Source organism: Ranitomeya variabilis, chromosome 2 (assembly GCF_051348905.1).
Source record: "Ranitomeya variabilis isolate aRanVar5 chromosome 2, aRanVar5.hap1, whole genome shotgun sequence".
NCBI classification, from domain to species: domain Eukaryota; kingdom Metazoa; phylum Chordata; class Amphibia; order Anura; family Dendrobatidae; genus Ranitomeya; species Ranitomeya variabilis.
In genome coordinates this window covers 239,291,314-239,313,544 of record NC_135233.1, presented here as the reverse complement: position 1 = coordinate 239,313,544, position 22,231 = coordinate 239,291,314, and the positions used below count along the sequence as shown (strand labels likewise).

The 22,231-nt window shown below is 43.2% G+C and overlaps 2 protein-coding genes across 6 annotated transcripts in view; one reads left to right on the top strand and one right to left on the bottom strand.

Moving 5' to 3' along the window:
- Window positions 1-2,430: 2,430 nt before the first annotated feature.
- The window catches only part of ARRDC1 (arrestin domain containing 1), a 50,026-nt gene continuing 30,225 nt past the window's right edge, over window positions 2,431-22,231 (bottom strand). Inside the window, exons 2-8 of one of the 2 annotated variants that reach the window (XM_077284260.1) lie at window positions 14,135-14,245; window positions 11,395-11,445; window positions 10,414-10,568; window positions 9,301-9,483; window positions 8,083-8,259; window positions 6,428-6,851; window positions 2,431-5,217 (exon numbers count right to left, since the gene is read on the bottom strand). In XM_077284260.1, coding sequence (XP_077140375.1) covers window positions 5,159-5,217; window positions 6,428-6,851; window positions 8,083-8,259; window positions 9,301-9,483; window positions 10,414-10,568; window positions 11,395-11,445; window positions 14,135-14,245 — 1,160 coding nt within the window. In that variant the 3' untranslated portion in view covers window positions 2,431-5,158. The remainder of the gene's footprint in view (window positions 5,218-6,427; window positions 6,852-8,082; window positions 8,260-9,300; window positions 9,484-10,413; window positions 10,569-11,394; window positions 11,446-14,134; window positions 14,246-22,231) is intronic. The other variant, XM_077284259.1, reaches the window with a different exon arrangement.
- LOC143805229 (uncharacterized) overlaps window positions 13,500-22,231 on the top strand; it is a 286,521-nt gene continuing 277,789 nt past the window's right edge. For 3 of the 4 annotated variants that reach the window (XM_077284255.1, XM_077284254.1, XM_077284253.1), the window contains exon 1: window positions 20,932-21,130. The gene's annotated coding sequence lies outside the window, so the exon portion shown is untranslated. Of the gene's footprint in view, window positions 13,691-20,931; window positions 21,131-22,231 lie in introns of those variants that run through there. The other variant, XM_077284256.1, reaches the window with a different exon arrangement.

The following is a 22,231-nucleotide window of genomic DNA, read 5'->3' as shown; positions in this document are numbered from 1 at the left end:
TACTGTGCAAGCGCCGCACAACGGGGGCAGCGGATGCTGTTTTTCCACGCATCTGCTGCCCCATTGTGAGGTGCGGGGAGGTGGGGGCGGAGTTCCAGCCGCGCATGCGCGGTCGGAAATGGTGGACCGTCAGCACAAAAAAGTTACATGTAAAGTTTTTTGCTGCCGGTGGTCCGCCACAACACGACGCAACCGTCGCACGACGGTTGCGACGTGTGTCAATACGTCGCAATGCGTCGCTAATGTTAGTCTATGGGGAAAAAACGCATCCTGCAGATGACTTTGCAGGATGCGTTTTTTCGCCAAAACGACGCATTACGACGTATGCAAAAAAACGCTAGTGTGAAAGTAGCGCTAGGGTTAGGACTAGGGTTAGGGCTAGGGTTAGGGCTAGGGTTTAAGTTAGAATTGGGGAGTTTTCACTGTTTAGGCACATCAGGGGCTCTCCAAACGCGACATGGCGTCCAATCTCAATTCCAGCCAATTCTGCTTTGAAAAACTAAAACAGTGCTCCTTCCCTTCCGAGTTCTCCTGTGCGCCCAAACAGTGGTTCCCCCCAACATATGGGGTATCAGCGTTCTCAGGACAAGTTGGACAACAACTTTTGGGGTCCAATTTGTCCTGTTACCCTTGGGAAAATAAAAACGTGGGGGCTAAAATATCATTTTCGTGGAAAAAAAAATATTTTTTATTTTCGCGGCTCTGCGTGATAAACTGTAGTGAAACACTAGTTGGTTCAAAGTTCTCACAACACATCTAGATAAGTTCCTCGGGGGGTCTAGTTTCCAATATGGGGTCACTTGTGGGGGGTTTCTACTGTTTAGGTACATCAGGGGCTCTGCAAATGCAACATGACACCTGCAGACCAATCCATCTAAGTCTGCATTTCAAACGGCGCTCCTTCCCTTCCGAGCTCTGCCGTGCGCCCAAACAGTGGTTCCCCCCAATGTATGGGGTATCAGCGTACTCAGGACAAATTGTACATTAACTTTTGTTGTCCAATTTCTCCTGTTACCCTTAGGAAAAAAAATTGCGGGCTAAAACATCGTTTTGTGGAAAGAAAAAATGATTTTTTAATTTTCACAGCGCTACATTCTAAACTTTAGTGAAACAACTGGGGGTTAAAAGTGCTCACCACACATCTAGATAAGTTCCTTAGAGGGTCTTCTTTCCAAAATGGTGTCACTTGTGGGGGTTTCCACTGTTTAGGCACGTCAGGGGCTCTCCAAACACGACATGGGTTCCGATCTCAATTCCAGCCAATTTAGCATTGAAAAGTCAAATGGCGCTCCTTCCCTTCTGAGCTCTGCCATGCGCCCAAACAGTGGTTTATCCCCATATATGAAGTATCAGCGTACTCAGGACAAATTGCACAACAACTTTTGGGGTCCAATTTATCCTGTTACCCTTGGGAAAATAAAAAATTTGGGGCAAAAAGATCATTTTTTGTGAAAATTAATATGAATTTTTTTTTACGGCTCTACATTATAAACTTCTGTGAATCACTTGGAGGTTCAAAGTGCTCAGCACACATCTAGATTAGTTCCTTAGAGGGTCTACTTTCCAAAATGGTGTCACTTGTGGGGGTTTCCACTGTTTAGGCACGTCAGGGGCTCTCCAATCGCGACATGGGTTCCGATCTCAATTCCAGCAAATCTTGCATTGAAAAGTCAAATGGCGCTCCTTCCCTTCCGAGCTCTGCCATGTGCCCAATCAATGGTTTACCCCAACATGTGGGGTATCGGCGTACTCAGGACAAATTGTACAACAACTTTTTTGGTCCAATTTCTCCTGTTACCCTTGGTAAAATAAAACAAATTGGATCTGAAGTAAAAATTTTGTGAAAAAAAAGTTGAATGTTCAATTTTTTTTTAAACATTCCAAAAATTCCTGTGAAGCACCTGAAGGGTTAATAAACTTTTTGAATATGGTTTTGAGTACCTTGAGGGGTGCAGTTTTTAGAATGGTGTCACTTTTGGGCATTTTCTGTCATATAGACCCCTCAAAGTCACTTCAAGTGTGAGGTGGTCCGTAAAAAAAATGGTTTTGCAAATTTTGTTGCAAAAATGAGAAATCACTGGTCAACTTTTAACCCTTATTACTCCCTAACAAAAAAAAATTATGTTTACAAAATTGTGCTGATGTAAAGCAGACATGTGGGAAATGTTGTTTATTAACTATATTATGAGATATAACTCTCTAATTTAAGGGCATAAAAACTAAAAGTTTGAAAATTGCTAAATTTTCATAATTTGACAACAAAAAATTTTTTCCACAAATAAATGCAAGTCATATCGAAGACGTTTTACCACTATCATGAAGTACAATATGTCACGAGAAAACAACGTCGGAATCACCAGGATCCGTTGAAGCGTTTTAGAGCTATGACCTCATAAAGTGACAGTGGTCAGAATTGTAAAAATTGGCCGTGTCACTTAGGTGAAAACAGGCTTTGAGGTGAAGGGGTTAAATAAAGAAATCCACAACTTGGAGAGATTTATTTCTGTCATTATTTATTTCCAAAAATAATTAAAAATAAAAGAAGAAATGTGCAAAACTAAAATTTACAGGATAAATCGAAGATGAGAACTATGACTGGATTAACATTTGTGCCAACAAATCGTGAACGAATTTCCATTGGGTGATTTCTTCCAATGCTTCCTGAATCCGGATGTCGCCATATTTTATTTTAATTTGAAGTAAAATTTTAACATCCAATTCCAAGGCAATGGGTCGGAAGGTGCTTTTGCGAATTATAAAGTGCATTTGCTTTCCTGAGTGCTAATAATTTTTTGGGAGTTTTTTTTTTTTTTTTTAGATTTCTAACACCAAACCCAGACAGTAGCCAATTGTGTTTTGCAGGACAATTCAACACCTCATGATGCCAATCATTCATACATTCATAAATTCATAAATGTGAACTATGGTGTTGTCCCTGAGACCTTGGTTAAAGGGGTTTGGCCACCTTTGGGGACCTTTTATTGTATTTAATGTAAATGCATGTAATTGGGGCTAAAAATCATATTGGCAATTGGGTTAACTTTTGTTAACTGGAACATTTACCTCAGGTGGTCTGTAGTCAATAGTCATCAATCAGCAGAAAGAGAGCTCGGAAAAAGACGGATAAAAGTTATGATCTGTCAGAATGAGCTCAGTGACAGATTCTCAGTTGACTCCTTCTGCAGCCAGCAGATGGATAGTGCATCATTTGTAAGGAAACCCAATTGCAAATATGATTTTCAGCTGCGAATGCATGCTTTTAATTTAAAAAAAAAAAAGTCCCCATTAAAAAGGAATTTGAATCTAATTGATCTCCTGATTTGTCACATACGCAGGTCACAAGATTGCAATGGTCGGGGGCCCATAAGAGCTATTTAAAAAAAAACGTCCCCATTAAAAAGGAATTTGAATCTAATTGATCTCCTGATTTGTCACATACGCAGGTCACAAGATTGCAATGGTCGGGGGCCCATAAGAGCTATGAAAGGACCATGCATGCTCCATTGACCCAAGCGGATGGAAATCTTCTAGCAGAGGTGAGTGACTTCAGTTGGGGGGGGGTCCCACCTTGATTACTGTATATAGGTGCTGTAACGTGAACTGTGCTTAGGCTGGAAATAATCCTTACTTTGGGGTCAAAATAAAGAACAACAAATCACTTTAGAATTTAAAAGTAATAAAACGTGAATTTAAAAAACCACCACATTGATTGAGGGCTTCTTAAAAGGGACTTGTCCAGGACTGGAGACCGCGTCACCCCTGACCATGGGTTGTGCATGATATTACAGCTCCGCTCCACTCACTTCAGGGGAGCCACCAGTTGCAATACCGGACACAACCCAGTGTCTCTCATTATCTAGACAACCCCTTTAATAGATGTCACCATGATTACGAACCAATCACATTAAAATAATAAATGAACAGATTACGCATCACTGGGGTTTTAAAGAAGATCGAAAATAAAGCCACTTTCACACATCAGACTTTTACAGGCAGACCATTGGCTGCAATATCCGGACCTGCCAGGGGTCTCCTCCTTACCTGAACTCGGATCAGGAGACGACCCACGGTCAGTCCGGATCCTTACTCGGATGCTGGAAATGTGAAACCAGCCTACAAGAGGCATTGTGTGGTATCTTTTGAAACAAGGAAACAGTCAGTATGATGCTATTAAGGATCCACCCAGTACCAATGATTTTATCTACCATTCTCAGCCCATAATGGATGAGTTGTGCGTCCTTAATAGTCACACATGAATATCCAGTGCAAGTAATCTTTTGACAGTATAAATCAGTATTATGTGCCATTATTAGAATACAAATACAGTCATAATCGGATCTGTCAACAGCAGGTAGCCTGCTTGTTCACGGTTTCCAGAAACAGTATCTCAATGGAAGTAATTGGGACATTTTTCAATACATTATATAAGAGACGATCGGTGCCATTTATGACTTTTGGGATGGTTTCAATCAACCTCCAACAATATGGTCCTAACCTTAAAAAGGGGTAATGGATGTGGACACAGCAGCCATATCTGAGACTACACATCCCAGCAAGGTGCTGAAAGGGAGCGTTCCAACTCCATTCTCCATTCCTACAGCAGGCACATCAATGTTTCAATGCACGGCTACAATTTACACAAAGGATGTCTCCATGCGATATAAACCGGATGGATTTTAATGTAAAGCAACCATAAAATAGATCAACATTGGAGAAAGAAAAACATCACAACATTCACACAAAACAGCAAAGAAACAAGAAAATATCCACTCTCTCCATACTTACTAGCAACCTAACACTCACATATATATGTATACAGGATTTAAAGCAGTGGTCTGCCACCCGTGGCTCTCCCCAGCATGCTGGGAGTTGTAGTTTCACAGCAGCTGGGGTCCCACAGGTTCCAGAGCACAGAGATAGTTATTAAATAAGGCATCATAGGTGCTTAGAAATCGATAAGTTAAGGTCTTTCACGAACGGCCAGCAGGCCCCGGGAGCGCAGTCTCCTTTAATAGTCCGGCTGCGGAGGTGATTGGTGGGTGGAGGGGTTAATTTTACTGATAAAACAGAATAAAATCCTCCTCCCTCTAAAAGTAGTCCAGTGAGCAGCCCACTAAGTGTCGGAGTGTCCTTTATTCGAGGAGTCGCAGGTAATCGCTCAATTTCCGTTACTAACTGAGGCTTCATTGCAGCTCTGCTCGTATGACGGCGGCGCGTCTGTGGGAAAAAAAAAAGTTTCAGTTATTGCCATGTGACCCAATAGAGCGGCAAATGTACCGTAAACATACAAAGTTTATCCAAAGTGATCGAAAATATCTCACAAGAATCAAAAACCGCTCAAAAATCTTAATACTGCAGGCAAAAAAATAAAATAAAAAGAATATTCAGTATTGGCATTTCTGTAAGGCCAATCATAATAGAACATTAATTAAACAAGGATAAACTCTGTAAAGAAAATCTAAATGCCAGAAATTTTTTTTTTCAGCCACTAAAATTGATGTATATAAAACAATGTATGTTTGGCAACGGCATAATTGTACTGACCTGGAAAATCATGTCACCAGGTAATTTTTGCTGCACAATAAAACGGCATAAAAATGAAAATTGTAAATTAAAAAAACAAAAAAAAGTGACATTGCATTTTGTTTTGTTTTTTATAATTTCACCCCACTTGGAATTATTATTTTTAGTATTGTATTATAAAATGAATGGCATTATTTAAAACACCAACATGTCCCTCAAAGAAAAAAGCCTTTATACAGCTATGTGGAAGTTACCCGATCAACAAGGGGTTAAACTGAAAGGAGCAGTGTAACTCTGCGTGTGGTGAGCTCCCCCTTGTGGTGGCTGCAAGCAGGCCACATCTCAGTGGCCAGAGTAAGAAGAGGGAGCATGTTGGTTTTCAACATGCCCGCTCCATTGTTCTTAAAGGGTTAGTTGCGGAGAACCCCTTTAATCAGGACTCTGGAACCTGGGAACCAAGCTCTGTAGAGCCCTGTCTTAAATGGAGAAGAGATGCACACGTTTGATCTCCATTCATTGTTATTCAAAAGTTGGTAATAGAGGAGGGCACCACTATTTCTGGCAGCCCAATAGATAATGAATGGAGCAGAGGCCGAGCGTGTGCATCTCTGCTCCATTCAAGATGGAACCCCCTGCGATAACAGGAACACAACGGTAAGTAAACCACAGGCTGTCCTGCTGTTGGAATCACCATTGATCACTGTGACATGTGAAGGAACCTGCTGCGAAGTGTTCCATTTCTCTACAGTTCCTCCGCAGGAGAAAGGAGGCATTACACTGTTCTCATTGAAATCCAGGCGTGTCCATGTAAAGTATGGACATGTTGGGTCCTCCAGAACAAGACACGGCCGTTTTACCTGCTTCATATAGTGAAGAGTGCACTTGTCATTGTGAGAGGACTTACCGTAAGGATAGCCCCATGTGCTGTATTCTGGGGGTAAGATCAGAGTGCTGGCTGTAGGCACTGGGACAACAGCTCCGTCTGCGTAATACGGGATGGTGGCTCCTGTGGAAAGGCAGAGGGTTGGGTGCGAGGGAGATCCCAGAGTTCCGGCCTCCGTCTCCTGGGAGTCTGGGAAGTGCAGCTCGGGTGCGTAGCAGAAGGGGGCATTCGCCTGTTGCTGCGAGTGGCACTTAGTAGGAATAGAGACATTGTCCATAGGCTGGATGCTGCAACACTGTTCATCGTCTGCAGGGGGCGCACTGGGAACCACGGGCGTCTGTGCATGTGATATGGAGTGTCTGAGACCTAGGCGAGAAGGACTGACCGCTGTATTTCCAATGTAGATGGGTAACGTGACAGAAACCTCTGGGTTTTTAACGGTGACCTGAGGAAAATCAACACAAGAAATGAGTAGAAGGCTTAAGCCTCTCTAACCCTGTGGAGAGCGAATGTCTTTTTTTTTGGAAGTTCAGTTCATTTCATGTGAGATTTGAGTGTTTTCTAGGAAGATATCTGCTCATCTACAAATCTTGCCTTTCCAAATCTTCATTTATTGTGACAGACCTGTTGCATAATTAATGGGGATAAGTAGTTCTAGGTCCCTGCATAGCAGACGGTGTGGAAAACCACCGGATAACCGGAGCTCTTACTAAAATAATTGGTGACTACTACAGATGAATAATGGGCAACTTGTCATGCACTTTAGGTCAATGTGAATTCTGGTCAGATCAGCCAAATAAGCCAAGTTACCTTGAGAAAAAAACAAAAAGGATTGAGCATGTTGAAATTCAGCATGCTCAGTCCTATTTCACCCTAACTTCTATCACACATCATTGTCTGTCCCAAAGAAATCAGTTGGTTCGGTCGACATTCATCTAATGTGTATAACCACACACCTCGATCGTTGTCTTGTTATTAGCTCTGGTGGTTGTAAATTGGCGCAGATTATCTGAACATAACCTAACAGGTCAATAGGAGAGTTAGACTATGTGCACACGTTGTGGATTAGGCTTAGGAATTTCTGGTGCGGATTCTGTCTCTCCTGGCAGAAAACGCACCTGTGGTTTTTTGTGCGGTTCCGCAGCGTTTGTGCGTTTTTGCTGCGTTTTTCTTGCGGATTTGCTGTGTTTTTTACCCCTGCGGTTTTCTATAATGGAATGGGTACAAAAACGCTGCAGATTCACAGAAAATAAGTCACATGCTACTTCTTTTAAACCCAGGCGTTTTCGCAGCGGATTTTCCGCAAAGTGTGCACAGCATTTGTTTTTTTTTATCATTGATTTACATTGTACTGTAAATCAATTGCGGATCTGCAGCATTTCTGCACCTCAAAAAACGCTGCGGATCCGCAGAGAATCCGCAACGTGTGCACATACCCTAAGTGGTGGCATGCAATCCCATCTTCCCACACCAGGTGGCAGTATTAAGTCTCTAGTGTATTCTATAGAATGATTAACATTTCCTCCTCCTTTTGCTGCAGATTAATGAATAAGAACGACTGTGGGTCACAGTTACATTTCACAGACTGATTAGTAATTATTTTCCGTGAGATCATGCCAGGTGTGGATGAGTCACGTGTTATTTTCGTCCCATCCGTACTTCCAAGAGCTTCTTACCTGCAGATAATATTCTATCTGAATAAGGTTACAGCCTTGCAATATAGACTGAGGAAGGGCAGGCACCAGAATTTGCTCATCCCAAACTGCATGCTTCCACGCCTTTACCGCAGCCCCTTCAACCTCTGCGATGGTCCTCAGATCATAGACACAACGTTTTGATCTGTAGGCGATTTTCTAAAAATACATAATCCATGTGTAAGTTAGGGGTCATATGTTCTACTACTGGCTGAGCACTTCCACCGGAGAAAAGGGGGCTGCACATGGACACCAGAAAATAGTATTCAGATGTGCTCCTAGAAGTGTCTATATAAGGGGCAGAATTATATTAGTTTTATTCTTGTACATAGGAGCAGTATTATAGTAGTTATATTCTTGTACATAGGGGGCAGTATTATAGTACGGTAGTTATATTCTTGTATATAGGGGCAGTATTATAGTAATTATATTCTTGTACATGGGGCAGTATTATAGTAGTTATATTCTAGTACATAGGGAGCAGTATTATAGTAGTTATATTCTTGTACATAGGGGCAGTATTATAGTAGTTATATTCTTGTATATAGGGGCAGTATTATAGTAGTTATATTCTTGTACATTGTACATGGGGCAGTATTATAGTAGTTATATTCTAGTACATAGGGGGCAGTATTATAGTAGTTATATTCTTGTATATAGGGGCAGTATTATAGTAGTTATATTCTTGTACATTGTACATGGGGCAGTATTATAGTAGTTATATTCTAGTACATAGGGGGCAGTATTATAGTAGTTATATTCTTGTATATAGGGGCAGTATTATAGTAGTTATATTCTTGTACATAGGGGCAGTTTTATAGTAGTTATATTCTTGTACATATAGCAGTATTATAGTAGTTATATTCTTGTACATTGTACATGGGGCAGTATTATAGTAGTTATATTCTAGTACATAGGGGCAGTATTATAGTATATTCTTGTATATAGGGGCAGTATTATAGTAGTTATATTCTTGTACATTGTACATGGGGCAGTATTATAGTAGTTATATTCTAGTACATAGGGGCAGTATTATAGTAGTTATATTCTTGTACATATAGCAGTATTATAGTAGTTATATTCTTGTACGTAGGAGCATTATTATAGTAGATATAGTCTTGTACATGGGGCAGTATTATAGTAGTTATATACTTGTATACAGGGAGCAGTATTATAGTAGTGATTCTTGTTTCCTCTTACCTGAATAAGACTAGCCACAATGGGGCCAGTGTCGCGGCCTGACTTATTCTCCACCTCAGTGTGGATTTTGATAGGTTGTCCCACGACGTAGCCCCGGAGGTCAGAAGTCACATTCAGCAAAAGTTGACCAGATTTCACCAGCTTGTAGCTAAACTTTTTAGATGCGGATCCACAGCTTAATTGCTAAAAATAATTGATGACAAAGTTGACTTAGTAAAAAGAATTAAGCATATATTTATTTATTTTTTTTTGTTTTCTCATTTTCATTGTTTCACCATCTGGAGAAACCTCTCTCTCTCTATAAGAGGACCCACTACCAAGCAGAAAGGGCACAGAGTTGTCCAGACTGGGGAAGGGGAAACATGCCGTTTGCAGCAGCTCTCTGTTTTGCGTCACTTAGGACACGTTCAGTATTTTACATCAGTATTTGTAAGCCATTATACTTTTCCTCTGATTACTCCACACCTGGTTTTGGCTTATAAATACAGATGTAAAATACTGAGTGTGTGAACGTGGCCCAAGATGGATCCTGCTTCAAATGCCCAATTACTGTATTTTTCAGATTATAAGACGTACTTTTTTTTTTTTGGGGGGGGGGGAGTGGGAGTGCGTCTTATAATGCGGATATACCTTGCCGGTACCGTTGCTGCAGGCTGGGATGAGGGGATGCCCAGCGCTGTTGCGGGTGCCTGGCGCTGCTGTGGGTGTCTCCGGTGCTGCAGGGGCTCTGTCGCTTTTTGTGAAAGGCCAGAGCCCCCCGAACCGGAGACACCCACAGCAGCGCGCCGCACATTGGAGCACTCCCTGATCCCGGCCCGCAGCATCATCCCACTCCTGCTTCCTCCAGCAGCGACCCTCGGACCCCGCTTCACCGCAGCCACCACCCCGGTAAGCAATAAGACACATGGATTATAAGAAGCACCACCATTTTATAAAAATTTAAAAAAGAAATCCTGTTTTTCTCCTCAAAATTTGGGGTGTATCTTATAATCCGAAGGGTCTAATATTCCGAAAAATACGGTACGTACCAGGAGATCACAATGCAGTCACTTACTAGCCAAACTGGGCAGATAAGAGGCTGTAGCATGCGAGTGACCACCAGCGGCAACTCACCTCGATATCAGGGATTTCATTCAGGTCCAGGGGTCTCAGGATGTAGAACGGTTTGCTGCTCTTGTAATCTTTGGATAGTCTTCGCGTTTCTATAATCGCCTTCACATGGTAAAGGACTTTACCAAACGGCCCCTCGAAGGACGTCGGTGCCGATGCTGCAAACAAGGTAGAAAAACCATGTGAGTTTCAGACCGTCAGCCTCCATACATGTAACTAGCAGTAGATAACCTCTACCAAGTGCAATAAACCAGCGGACTAGGTATGTTTCTGTATAGTATTGATTTGTTAGAAGAGTCCTCCTCATAAGGGCCCAGCAGGACGTGATCAGTTGCTCCCTAGCACCGCCACTGGTAATATTAAGTATTACATGAATCCCTTTGAAATCAATGGACTGCACATATAATGACCAGAAGAGCACAGACCTCCAGAGTGAAGGCATGGTGTTTGTAGCACCTTGCAAATATATAGGAGTCTTAAATGGGACCGCCTTCTTTTCTTAAAAATGGTTCTCTAAAGCGTTTCATCTCCCCATTGTCATAAAGAATATGCAGTTTATGGCATTTGATGCCGCAGAAAACCACAGGACGTCTTCCCTGCCCCAATATCCGATCACCCCCATTAGTGAAACCATATTCGGGAATTGCTGTGTACACATTTCTCTAACCTTAGTATACATGCCGGCTCGTGTTGACCAATGGTGAATGTAAATGGCGTTTCCACGATTCACTTATTCGCAGCCAAGCTACATATTAGCACAGACTGACCGATTCTTTGCAGCACAGTGCAGTAAAGCAATAACCCCTGACCGGGAATCCAGTGACAGATTCTCCAAGCATGTTAATCGATCTAACCACCTGATGTGTCATTCTGACTGCGAGCGATGCCACTTTGATGTCGCCTCCGTGCAAGTCATTAATATTAAAACCATACTTCCAGCCTCCAGAACGCGGCAGGAACCAGATAGCCGACTCGAGTCATTACCTGGCAACAGAAACTGGAAAGGGAAGGTGCGCTCCCCGGGCTGCAGCGTTCCTGGAAGACACAGACACTTTCATAGTCATTTACAATGCAAAGAGATAAGAACAATGCATTCCAGACAAGACAATGAGGGGCGGCCAACACCCAACACAGGATACACAACAGAAGTATTCAGCTGCCTCTGGGCTGCTGGTGCCATAGTGCAGTATTTCTGCTTCATGTCAATGTGCAAAAACATTATTTTATCAGGTTTTCGGTCTCTGGATGTGATGAATTATGTTCTCCTTAGTTGGCAGCAAGTAGACATCTTTAAAAAGTGCGTGATATTAGATAAGTTATTAAACTTAACACCTTTTATAAGTGTCCGTAGGGGTCTTACCGGACTATAGACCCCCACCATACTCAGTCAAAACCCTTTTACTGAGTGCTTCTTTTGATTACCTGCCATTCCCCCCACCCCCAATAGATGGCCATTGAGCAGGCTATCAAAGTACAGTGGGCGTGACTACAGCTGACAGTGATTATAGTACCGCCCAGATGACTGGTACAGCGTGCGGAGTTCATTTTCTGGCTTCCGGTAAATCTGCTAATTTCCAGGTACCTTAATGTAAAATAATGACCCTCATCTTGTATGACATGTTCCCTCTAAGCTGCTGCCGGACATATCTCCACAAAGGATAGGGCATGCTGAAATCATGCATGCCTGATTCTTCTCCGAAAGCCAATCCTTTTCTCCTAGGACATGGTGTGTGGTAGGAGCCTGCACCTGTCTCTCCTTTGACGACACATGCATGCTCAACCAAATGGAGTGTGCATGTGTGTAGGAAGGGTCCAGAGATAGCGGGTGAGGTCAGTCACACATGTGGATGCCAATATACTGATTGGCCATCCCCAAAAACACTTTTCCACTCATTCCATTGCATTACTGATTGGGATGAAGTCTTATTGTCTGCCTTTTGCTTTTTATTAAACGACCATTATAACTCTGAATAGGATGAAATACTTGGAGCCTCTCAGATCATTGATCGTTCAGGTCGAGGGTTCCAAATTGACATTGCTTTTTTTCCGAGCAATGAAATGTAAGTGGCTGCAGGAATGTCTTCATTAAAAGACGGCTTGCAAAGAAACTCCATACCAACACCGTGAATACAATGCAAACCCCTCAGCGCGGAAGTTACAGAATGTACTGAAACCTAAGGGTAGGGTGGCAGGTGCGGAGGAGAGGTGGACAGCATTTATAAGACCACTTCACCAGAGAGGACTAACACAGCAGATGGGGCACCACAAGCTCTAGACACAAAGAAGAGAACTTGAAACTTCAAAATCTCTCTGAGAAAATGGACCAGCTATTGATAAATTCACATCACGGAGAACGTTTCCAATGATTTGCTGGGTTCTAAAAATATTCCTATTGTCAAGACCAAAAGCACAAATGTACTAGTCTACGAGCGGTTTATAAAAGGAAAGTTTTCACACAAGAATGTCAGAAATGTTGATTGGCAAGCTTAGCCCCCTGCTGATCGCTAAAACTAAGGGGTAGGAGTGCTCAGTCAAAAGCCTTTCTTCTCAGAGACCGAATACAGGCTTAACAGAAAGTCTAGAGTCTCAGAGGACAGCAGCACTCAGCTAAGTGCTTCTACGCCTTCCTTTAGTGATCAGTGGGGGTCTCACTTTTCAAAACTTCTGACTAGAGTTGAGTAAAAAGATTTGCAGGACCTTGGTCCAGCAGCCACATTAATAGTCCATGGCTGCCAGACCAGACCTCGTCCTACCTGCCAGCATCCCCAGCCAGCCTCCTCTTTTGATTAGAATGAGGTCATGCTTGGAAGTATAAGCTCTATTTAGATCTTCAGTCTCTGGATGTTAATGAGTATGCTACTACTCACAGACAGCAAGTAGACATCTTTAAAAGGTAACCTGTCAGATTCATGCTGCCTGAAATATGGTCAGAACGCATCAGAGCCTCGCTGCACGGCCGGGGACTGTAGGGAGAGGCCTGACTAGTCCGATGATGTCGTCCCCGGCCGGCTTATCACTGCAACACACTCGTTGATTACCAGATTCTATACACACACACACACACACACACACACAGGTAAGATCTGTCACTCAACTAGAGCAGGGTGAGAAGAGGAGGAGTTTTTAATTCTATGGTTTACTGCTCGTTGCCTAGGTTACCAAACACCTCTGCAGTCTCAGCCATGGCTGGTCTCCTAGGCAAGAAGTGCAGCGATAAACTCTTCAAGATCGCTGGATCCGACCCGCCTCTGTGCCCCTGCGTTCCTCCAATCCTGCAAAGGTAAGGCTGCCTCTGCTTGCAGAACGGGCGAGGACAAATTTCAGTTCAGCAGTGCGGCGATGCCGCTTGTAAACAGACAATCTTCAAGAGCAAATCCAAGTTGCAAACTTAGTGAAGACCTTGTGTTTCCTACATGAAAGATATACGTTTACAGCAGATTATAAAAACTGGTGGAATTAGAGAATGGCTCTCAAGCAGGAGAATTCATTTGTAATTGCAGCCACATTTAAAACAAACACTTGTTTGTGGAGAGGTACATATTAATGGGGGCCCTACGGCCTGGAGCAGGACTCGGGTAACTGGGATTGTTAACAGACAGAAATGCCTTAGCTGATTGTCTTGTGCACCAGTAACTACCATAAAGGAGGGGAGAAGGAGCCACAATCTGCAACAATAACCTGAGGTTAGACCTTTAGGAGGGTCTATGCTCCTGGGATCTTGTACCTTTATCAGCCAGTGAGAAGGTCCCATTGAAGTATTGCTCCTCCAAGTTCCAGGATGTGTCGTTAGCCTTGTTAGAGACCCCGCACGAGCCCACGCAGTTCACCTTGATGGCTGGAAAAAGAAAACAGGATTTAGATATAAAAATTCTACTCTACGTACAGATGTAGATTCTACTTTATAGGGGGCAGTATGATAGCAGTTATATTCTGTACATAGGGCACAAGTAAAGCCTTGTTTAGCTGCTCTTAATCTAAGGTATTTAGGGGTCTCACGTCCAGTGCTGGGGGCTTCTCCAAACCTGCAGTACAAATGTATTCATGATACACGGCCGATCCTATCGTCTCTATCTGGAGTCTATACCATCATCCAGACCTGCGGATACGACGGTCCCAAGGAAAGCTGCAGGTTCAACTATACACCGACATGTAGTCAGGGCATTATATGCCCGTATTTAGTGTAGATATTTGATGAGATTTTGTGCCTTTGTAGAATTTACAACGGACTAAAAAGTATAGTATGTTAGCACATTGACACCATTGTTCATGGAAACATTATACCTGCCACGGGCTGCGCCCCTCGTTACAAGCTGCGCCGGCCACGGGCTGCGCCCCTCGTTACAAGGTGTGACGGACACGGGCTGCGCCCCTCGTTACAAGGTGTGACGGACACGGGCTGAGCCCCTCGTTACAAGGTGTGACGGACACGGGCTGAGCCCCTCGTTACAAGGTGGGATGGCCACGGGCTGCACCCATCGTTACAAGGTGGGATGGCCACGGGCTGCACCCATCGTTACAAGGTGCGACGGCCACGGGCTGCGCCCCTCGTTACAAGGTGCGCCGGACACGGGCTGCGCCCCTCGTTACAAGGTGCGCCGGCCACGGGCTGCACCCATCGTTACAAGGTGTGACGGACACGGGCTGCACCCATCGTTACAAGGTGCGACGGCCACGGGCTGCACCCATCGTTACAAGGTGCGACGGCCACAGACTGAGACCTTCGTCACAGACTGCGACGTCCACGTACTGCGCCCCTCGTAATGTACTGCGCCGGCCATATTACATCATATATGGGTTTGTGATGTGGCGAGAATAACCCTCATTTGCAAAAATGAAGTCCACCCCATATAGTGGGAATGTTTACATTACAGGTCAGATGATTTATGATTTACAGGCCTGCCCAAGCCACAAGGTACTGACCCTACACCAAAGCCGACACCATTTATTCCATGCCTTAGCATATTTTTTCAAAAACCTCAGGAAACAAATGAAGACAAATTAGAGGCTGTGCACTGTGTAATATCTGGAAATAAGGCGGCATCAGTTCATAACCCAGGAAAAGACTACGGGTTTTTTCTGCCTTGTCCCACTGACTGGCATTTACTAAGCAAACCAAAAACAATGACAATGTGAAATCCCCAGATATAGAGGAAAGGTATGGGAGAGCAAAACAATTCATTCAGTTCCCTGTCCTCAACTTTTACAAGGTCACCTGTTAGCCGCTGAATAATTAGCCGCTGCTGTCACATCAAGTTGTAAACAAGTAGATCACAGCTGAGGGTTTACTACAATGTATTGTACCATGGAGGTATAACCTACCGGGGAGCAAAATGCATATTTTTACCCCAGCTCTGCAGTCTGTCACTTGACCGCTGCAGCCAATCACAGGCATCAGTGGTCAAGTGACCAAAGAACAGAATATAATCACTTCTTATCCTAGCACCAATCTCCTGGATCCTGTAGGGCTACAGCAGTTAACAATACCTGATTTTGTCATATTTTACACCATACCTGCCAACAGTAAATGTTTTGGAAAGGCAGGAAAATCCCTTTTATAACATCATCATGTATAATAAAATGTAATAACTCAGAGTCTCGACTGCTCAGCTCACATAAAACTGGGTACAATATCAGGTCTCCGCAGACTTTCATGCTCTGATTGTAATTAGGAATGTTCCCATTTGTTGCCACCAAAAAGAAATATTGGCAACAATGAGGAAAAAGCACAAAGTATATTAGAAAGTTGCAGAACATTTCTTTACTCGGTGACTAAGCTTTATTGGCATACGACAAAATTCCATGAACCGACCAAACTAGTTCATGACGTCATGAATAAGGCTTATCTGCACCCAACAACGGCACCACTGATTATTTACATTGTGCTGGTTAATAATAACCTGGAAGATCTTTGTTAGAATTTAATCCTAATAATATCCACAAAAATAATTTTATAGGAATCTACTTTAGCCTAAACCTCCACTCCCCCATACATTTTATATTTATTATGCTTTTCTTATGTAGCGCCATTCTACAGCGCTTTAAATACATCATCATCACTGTCCCCATTGGGGCTCACAATCTAGATTCCCCATCAGTATGTCTTTGGAGTGTTGGGGGAAACCGGTGAACCCGGAGGAAACCCACGCAAACACGGGGAGAACATACAAACTCATTGCAGATGTTGTCCTTGGTGGAATTTGACCCCAGAGCTGCAGAGCAACAGTGCTAACCACTGAGCCACTTCTGCTCATCCAGTAGCTCTCTCACCCGGCTCTCCCACATACAGGAGTAGTCGACCCTGCTGAGTGCTCCTGTGTCATCTATGAGAGAGCCGCTGCCAGACATTTCTAGGTGTGAATTATCACTTCGAGAATGGAAGGATTGGCCAAAATTGGCTAACAATAGTCTAATCTATATGGGGGCCTTAAAGTGGTTGGCCACTATTTTATTTATTTTTTATTTTTTTTATTTTTTATTGATGGCCTATCCTTAGAATAGGTCATCAATATCTGATCTGCGCCGACCGGAAGTTCTAAGATGCTCTCTGTCATTTCTATAGTTGCTGCAGCCTAACTTTTGGCCACTGTTGGTAGCAGCTGATCGGTAGGGGTGCCGACTGTTGCACTGCTATCGATCAGTTATTGATGGCCCATCTTAAGGATAGGCCATCAATAAAAAAAAGTAATGGCCAACCCCTTTAAGTTAAACATTTCTTTGGAGCAGGTTGCACAAGATCTGAAACCCAAAGCCCTTTACCTCAATCAGGAGGACAGATTGCTCACATGTACAATCCAACTTTACCAGAGTCCACAAACTCCACCATATACATAAGGCACTGATTTCTTACAGGGTCTGCCTATAAACATATCAGGATCAAAGGAAAATTGGGCATTTCCTCAAGGGATAAGACATCGCAAGAGGGTCTTTTCTATTTTGTGTATGGGGGAGTTCAGAATAGTTGTTTGCCGAAAGCTATCAAAGGGGGTATGCCTATATTAACAAGCAGTTAGGGCCCGATCTGTCTAAACAGGCCAACGAGTAGACAATGCTCTGCTGAGATGATTTTTAAGCAAGTTTCTTGCAGCACATTGTCCAGTGTACATAGGACATGTGCTGCCAATAATGAAGCTCTATGTACACAAAATGACCAAGACCCACCCTATAGTGGGAACACTCCCCACACCAGGAACCCCCCCACCTTCCCAGACTGACACTATTTTGACAAACCCCTCCCCTTGAAAAAAAGCCATGGTGAAACGCGCCTCGGGGTTTTTCGTGGGACACTCCAATTCACCTTGACATGGGTAAGTGGTAGATTGTCCTTATGTGGCATGGTAAAGATTTATCCAGGGAGAAACGTGGTTATAGATGCCCGCACGATTTGATTAGGCTACCTTTGTAAATATGTGACTTGTTGCTTATCTTCAGGCACTTAGTCCACCCAGATCTATCCGCTTATACTTGAGATTTTAGGAACCTTTTACAACTGATTCACGCTGGGTGTCTTCCTACCCCATGTCAATAATTATGGTCTGCCGCTCCATTTGGTTGTTCCTCCTTTTTGTCCTCATGACCTTAACAATATTGTGTATTTGATATTTTATGGTGATTCATGAATAAAAAAATTTTATTTTTACTTCATCTGGTGGTTTATGGCTACTCAGTCTTTTCTTTTTGTTTGGGATTATTTGGAGTACTATAATTATATATTTTCTATTATGGAGAACTACATTATACCAGTCTTAGTTCCTGACCCCAATAGACTAGCGATGTGGTTTTTGAATATTGGATGTATACATTAAGGATGGCAGATCCATCATGGCCTCTATAACCAGAGGGGGTTGTGTAGTCAGATGATGGGGGCTTCTCTGCTATAGTGTCTGCATTGGGTTTTGCTCCTCCACACTGCACTCAGTGGTAAGCGAGGCCTCCCCCTATGTGGGTTCCCAGCCACCCCGGATTTACTCATGGTAACATTACATACAGAAGGATCGCCTGTTTCCAGAGTCGCTTACTTTGACTGTAAACAAAGGAGCCGTCTGGGCCCAGACCCAAAACCTGACTCAGACCTGCCTCCTCTTCATCCTGAACTTCTCCCATTTCAAGGTCTCCCGATCACCTGCCCCCTTCCCTTATAGACCTTAACCCTTTGTCAGATTACAATAAAACAAACACAACCTACAGTTACTTCATCTAAGTGCCATAATTATACAATTTCCTTTACTCCTCTTAAAGGAAAGGTGCCGCATTTTATTTTTTGTATTAAAAATAATTATTTATATAAACAATTATTTTTCATACAAACTTCCTTTTTTTAACTTTAACATTTTTTTTATTATTAATTTTTTTTTCAGCCACTGGGCGCCGCCATTTTGCTTTGCAGGAGTGTAAGTGAAGCTGCACGTCACTTACACTCTGCATTTACGGTAGCCCAGGGCATAGAGATCTGCGGTCGGGAGCCGACTCTATAGCTTGCATTATAAGCTGCTTTCTGCTGTGTCTGGCCACGCCCCCTGAGCCGTCCTGCACAGCAGAGGCAGGAGATCAGCGCCATCTTCCTGGAGCTCACACTGCAGCTGTGAGCTTCAGCTCCCAGGATAATGGCAGGAGCCCTGCAGTTATAGGAGGAGGAGGAGGAGGAGGAGGAGGAGACCAAGGAGGGGAGGGAGAAGAAAGGACTCAGCAGGGAGTCGTAAGTATCAGTGGGGAGGGGGAGAGGGAATCTATTCCTATCCCTTGTGGTGGTGACTCTGAGCAGTGTATCTCCTCCCATGTGTGTTACTGTCTGCTGAGCTGTGTATCTAATCCTCTCCTGTGTGATACTGACTGAGCTGTGTATCTAATCCTCTCCTGTGTGATACTGACTGAGCTGTGTATCTAATCCTCTCCTGTGTGATACTGTCTGAGCTGTGTATCTAATCCTCTCCTATGCAGTCCTCTCCCCCGTTATGTGTGATCTACAGGTCCTTCTCAAAAAATTAGCATATAGTGTTAAATTTCATTATTTACCATAATGTAATGATTACAATTAAACTTTCATATATTATAGATTCATTATCCACCAACTGAAATTTGTCAGGTCTTTTATTGTTTTAATACTGATGATTTTGGCATACAACTCCTGATAACCCAAAAAACCTGTCTCAATAAATTAGCATATCAAGAAAAGGTTCTCTAAATGACCTATTACCCTAATCTTCTGAATCAACTAATTAACTCTAAACACATGCAAAAGATACCTGAGGCTTTTAAAAACTCCCTGCCTGGTTCATTACTCAAAACCCCATCATGGGTAAGACTAGCGACCTGACAGATGTCAAGAAGGCCATCATTGACACCCTCAAGCAAGAGGGTAAGACCCAGAAAGAAATTTCTCAACAAATAGGCTGTTCCCAGAGTGCTGTATCAAGGCACCTCAATGGTAAGTCTGTTGGAAGGAAACAATGTGGCAGAAAACGCTGTACAACGAGAAGAGGTGACCGGACCCTGAGGAAGATTGTGGAGAAGGACCGATTCCAGACCTTGGGGAACCTGAGGAAGCAGTGGACTGAGTCTGGTGTGGAAACATCCAGAGCCACCGTGCACAGGCGTGTGCAGGAAATGGGCTACAGGTGCCGCATTCCCCAGGTAAAGCCACTTTTGAACCATGAACAGCGGCAGAAGCGCCTGACCTGGGCTACAGAAGCAAATTTTGCATGTCATTCGGAAATCAAGGTGCCAGAGTCTGGAGGAAGACTGGGGAGAAGGAAATGCCAAAATGCCTGAAGTCCAGTGTCAAGTACCCACAGTCAGTGATGGTGTGGGGTGCCATGTCAGCTGCTGGTGTTGGTCCACTGTGTTTCATCAAGGGCAGGGTCAATGCAGCTAGCTATCAGGAGATTTTGGAGCACTTCATGCTTCCTGGCACCTGCTCACAGTGCCAAAACCACTGGTAAATGGTTTACTGACCATGGTATTACTGTGCTCAATTGGCCTGCCAACTCTCCTGACCTGAACCCCATAGAGAATCTGTGGGATATTGTGAAGAGAAAGTTGAGAGACGCAAGACCCAACACTCTGGATGAGCTTAAGGCCGCTATTGAAGCATCCTGGGCCTCCATAACATCTCAGCAGTGTCACAGGCTGATTGCCTCCATGCCACGCCGCATTGAAGCAGTCATTTCTGCCAAAGGATTCCCGACCAAGTATTGAGTGCATAACTGAACATTATTATTTGATGGTTTTTTTTGTTTGTTATTAAAAAACACTTTTATTTGATTGGACGGGTGAAATATGCTAATTTATTGAGACAGGTTTTTTGGGTTATCAGGAGTTGTATGCCAAAATCATCAGTATTAAAACAATAAAAGACCTGACAAATTTCAGTTGGTGGATAATGAATCTATAATATATGAAAGTTTAATTGTAATCATTACATTATGGTAAATAATGAAATTTAACACTATATGCTAATTTTTTGAGAAGGACCTGTATATGGCGGCGTTCTGTGAGAAGTATATGGCGGTACTATGTGATGTATATGGTGTCATTTAGAGATCTTCTGACTCGTTGATTGTTTCCACAGTGCGGTCTTACATCACCATGTACAAAACGCGTCTCAGAAGGTGACAGTGCAGTGCACTATGGACGCTCAGGAGGCTACCAACCGTCTGCAGCAAGGATTCTGCACGCAGCTCTAGGTGTGACTGGAGTGGAAGATAAGCTGAAACTCTGAATTAGTGTAAGTGTTCCGATTAACTGCAAACAAAAGGTAGAAAGTAATTTTTTCGGTCTGATTTTTGGTGCTGATACATCCCATGGGAACATGTTCTTAATACAATGTAACATTTAGTTTGAATCCTGTAATAATTCCTCCGCATCACTCACATTGTTCCATCATTTGGTGACAAGTGCATAATCCTGAAGTGTAATCGGAGCAGTCATGACAATTGGTCAAATAAGAGACATTATTACTACTTATAACCACTTCCCATTTTTTGTCACAATTGACCGTGTTCTCAGAAAGCTGCAACAAACTAACCATCCCAATAATGTATCCGAGCCTTAAAGGGGCATGACCGACGCTGCAGATTTGTATCAGAAATAACAGCGAGTGAAGAATCTATTTCTCAGATCTGAATGGGCAAGGTTTCTGCAGCCAGTGTATGGAAGAGTTCAAGATGAAAAACGACAATGGCAGAAACTTCTGCATAATAAAGAAAGAAATCAAGAATGAAAGGAATATTACCAATATGTAACAGTCATAACCAGGAGGATTGCATGCTCTTGAGATCTTGGGGGCTGCACCCGATAGACATCTGTCCTCGATTATTGCCTAATGTAAACCTGTCCAGCGATCAAATTAGAGAACCGCTTATTTGTCGTCAATACCATCTTTCAAGTGGGCAGAAAAATTAAATTGTTGCTAGACACCGCTTTCCCTCGTGTAACAAAGAATGTGCTGCATTAAGCAATAAAAAGGAGGCTACATTCACACTGCACGATTATCGGGAACGCTCCTCTCCTCATTATCGGGCAATGTAAACAGACTGTTCATCACCTGCTGAACGAGCAAAGCGCTTGTTCATTGGGTGAAAGGAATTTTAGACTCCCATAAGCAGGGCTATAGAGAATGGAGCATCTCCAAAGGGGAGTGGGTGGTAGGAGACATGGCCATATCCTTTTATGTTATGCTACCATGTGTAATTTTTAGTCATTTTTCGAATTTGTAATGTGTCTGCGTGAAGTAATTCCATGCATTTTCAGAATCCTCTTGCATAGTACACTTCTTTGTCCTATTCGGTGGTCTGAGGCAGCTCCATTCCCATGCAGCATTTCAGAG